This window comes from Alnus glutinosa, chromosome 10 (assembly GCF_958979055.1).
Source record: "Alnus glutinosa chromosome 10, dhAlnGlut1.1, whole genome shotgun sequence".
Classification (NCBI taxonomy): domain Eukaryota; kingdom Viridiplantae; phylum Streptophyta; class Magnoliopsida; order Fagales; family Betulaceae; genus Alnus; species Alnus glutinosa.
In genome coordinates, this window is record NC_084895.1 from 28,105,440 (window position 1) to 28,107,953 (window position 2,514).

The 2,514-nt window shown below is 36.6% G+C and overlaps 1 protein-coding gene across 1 annotated transcript; it reads left to right on the forward strand.

Moving 5' to 3' along the window:
* Window positions 1-733: 733 nt before the first annotated feature.
* LOC133880039 (zinc finger A20 and AN1 domain-containing stress-associated protein 5) lies at window positions 734-1,735 on the forward strand. Its single transcript, XM_062318905.1, has one exon. It carries the CDS (start codon window positions 975-977, stop codon window positions 1,446-1,448), a length of 474 nt encoding a protein of 157 aa, XP_062174889.1. The 5' UTR covers window positions 734-974; the 3' UTR covers window positions 1,449-1,735.
* The last annotated feature ends 779 nt before the right edge of the window (window positions 1,736-2,514 follow it).

Genomic DNA, 2,514 nt, shown 5'->3' on the forward strand with positions numbered 1-2,514 from the left:
TTAACATTTGATTCCAAATTGGATTCTGCTAAGATAACACATGATTACCAGCATGCACCAAGTTGTCCTACTAATCGAAGATCGCTTGTTTATTAAGCTAACCCGATTTTACCTTTTTCGGGTTGAACCCCAAGGAATGGTGGAGTACTCTTCGCTTATTTAAATGAAATAAATAAATCTACCAAATAAAAGTGTCCTAAGAAAATTAAAGGAAAAAGTTACTCTAATAAGAATAGATCCGATTGAATTAAAAGAATTTTTTTTTTAAAAAAATTTAATTTAAAGAAAAACTTTATCTTAAACGTTAATTTACTTATTCTTTATCTTTCCAAACTACCGATCAATTTGCACTAATATCTCCAAACGTTAACTTACCGTGCAAGTGACGTGTTTATATATGTATTGTGTATATATGACTACGTGTCACGTGTGATAAATTCTGTCTACTTTAGCTGTTAAATTTGACTCGGGACGGAACTCAAAACAAAATGGTTCGTAAGAGCAAGTTGGAATGAGTCAAAATTGAGAGGTACGAGTACAAATAGAGTGGAAGTTTGGGGTAAAGTGTAATTTAAACTTTTTTTTTAAAAAAAAAAAAGAAAAAAGAAAAATTATAATTCATAATCAAACACATGAACGCAGGTCCCACCCTGACTAAATCCTGAGGATTTACACGTCAGATCCCAATAGACAAAGTAATTAATCGGAAGAACCGTGGCCAAAGTACAGAGGGTATTCTAGTAATTTGAACCGGACCCAAAAAAATTGGTTGATACGCGTCTCTATGAGGCCCATATTCGATCGCCATTACCGACCGCTCAATCCCTTCAAATCCCCCCATCTCTCTCTCTCTCTCTCTCACACCCCCAATTCCAAAGAAACCCAAACCATTTCTCCGTCTCTCGGCAACTTTTTTTGTGATTCTCAAAGAATCTGATTGAAAAACCATAAAAAAACAACGAAGAAGAGGAAAAATGGCTCAGAAAACAGAGAAGGAAGAGACGGAATTCAAAGTCCCCGAAACCATACCTCTTTGTGTCAACAACTGCGGCGTCACCGGTAACCCCGCCACCAACAACATGTGCCAGAAGTGCTTCTCCGGGACAACGACGTCGTCTTCTACGGCTTCTTCGGCGGCTAGCAAGTCGTCGCCGAAGATTATTCACAGATCCAGTTCGTCGCGATCGGCGGAGACGCGCAAGGAGGCGAAAACGGCGTTATCGACATCGGGGGCTTCGGATCGGCCGAGATCGGAGGTGAACCGGTGCGCCGGGTGCAGGAGGAAGGTCGGGTTGACCGGATTCCGTTGCCGGTGCGGCGAGCTGTTCTGCTCCGAGCACCGGTACACCGACCGACACATCTGCAGCTACGACTACAAGGCCGCCGGGCGCGAGGCCATCGCTCGGGAGAATCCGGTGGTGAGGGCCGCCAAAATCGTCAGAGTCTGATTATTTTGTAGAATTTCGAAAAAAAAAAAAAATCTTTAAAATTAGAGTCAAAGATTGAAAATTTCAGAGAGATCGCGATCTCTTTCAACCTGAGAGAGAGAGAGAGAGAGAGAGAGAGAGAGAGAGGAAGAGAGGTTGTTGTTGTAGAAGAAGAAGAAGAAAGATCAAAAAAATTCTCTCTGATTGTTCGTGGTCTCGATCAATCTCTAATTATCTTTTTAATTTTAATTTTATTTTTATGTTTTTGTTTTTGTTTTTGTTTGAAAATGGAAGATTATTGTGGCCTATGATGATCCTAGTATTCGCTTTTTTAAATTTCATTTCATTTTATTCTTGGTTTTCTTTTTATGACAAGGCGAGTCCGATTAATTTTCAGACAATTTGTTTGTCGGACGACTTCTAACTCATTACATTAAATTGAGATCTATGCTTAATTTCTTTTGATTCTCATATTTATTTTTCATGATTTTAATATTAAAAATGTCGGTGAAAATTATATATATTATTGCTAAATGTCAGTTTAATAGATAAATTGACAAATTTTTTTGTTCATTTCATAATCATATCAAACTGGTGATTCAAACTATTATTCGAGTTGAATAAATTTTTTTCTTACCGTCTATAAATATGTCATATATTTCTTAAGCATGCGGAAAAAAAATATATTTTTTTTAATAGCATTAAAAGATATACATGTTTCTCATACACGAAGAAACACATGAGAATTCACTTTCAAACAAAAGGAACACGTGACAAATAAATATGAGGGTCTTTATGGGTCTACCTTTTTTTTTTTTTTTGACATGTTTACACAAGAGGAAGAGAGGAGATTCAAACTAGTGACATCCGCTTCATGAGACGTAGTTCCTACTCGATTGAGCTACCCCTTGTAAGCCTAATATTAATTCTTTCATATTTACTATCCAAAAGAGCACAATAAATTTTTTGAAATCCCTGTCCTCACAATTTGTCTTGCCAGTAGGAAAATTATATATTTGAGTCATTTTTGAGTCGTTCAAAACTTAATATTACTTTTAAAATTACTATTAAATCAAAATTACCGTAA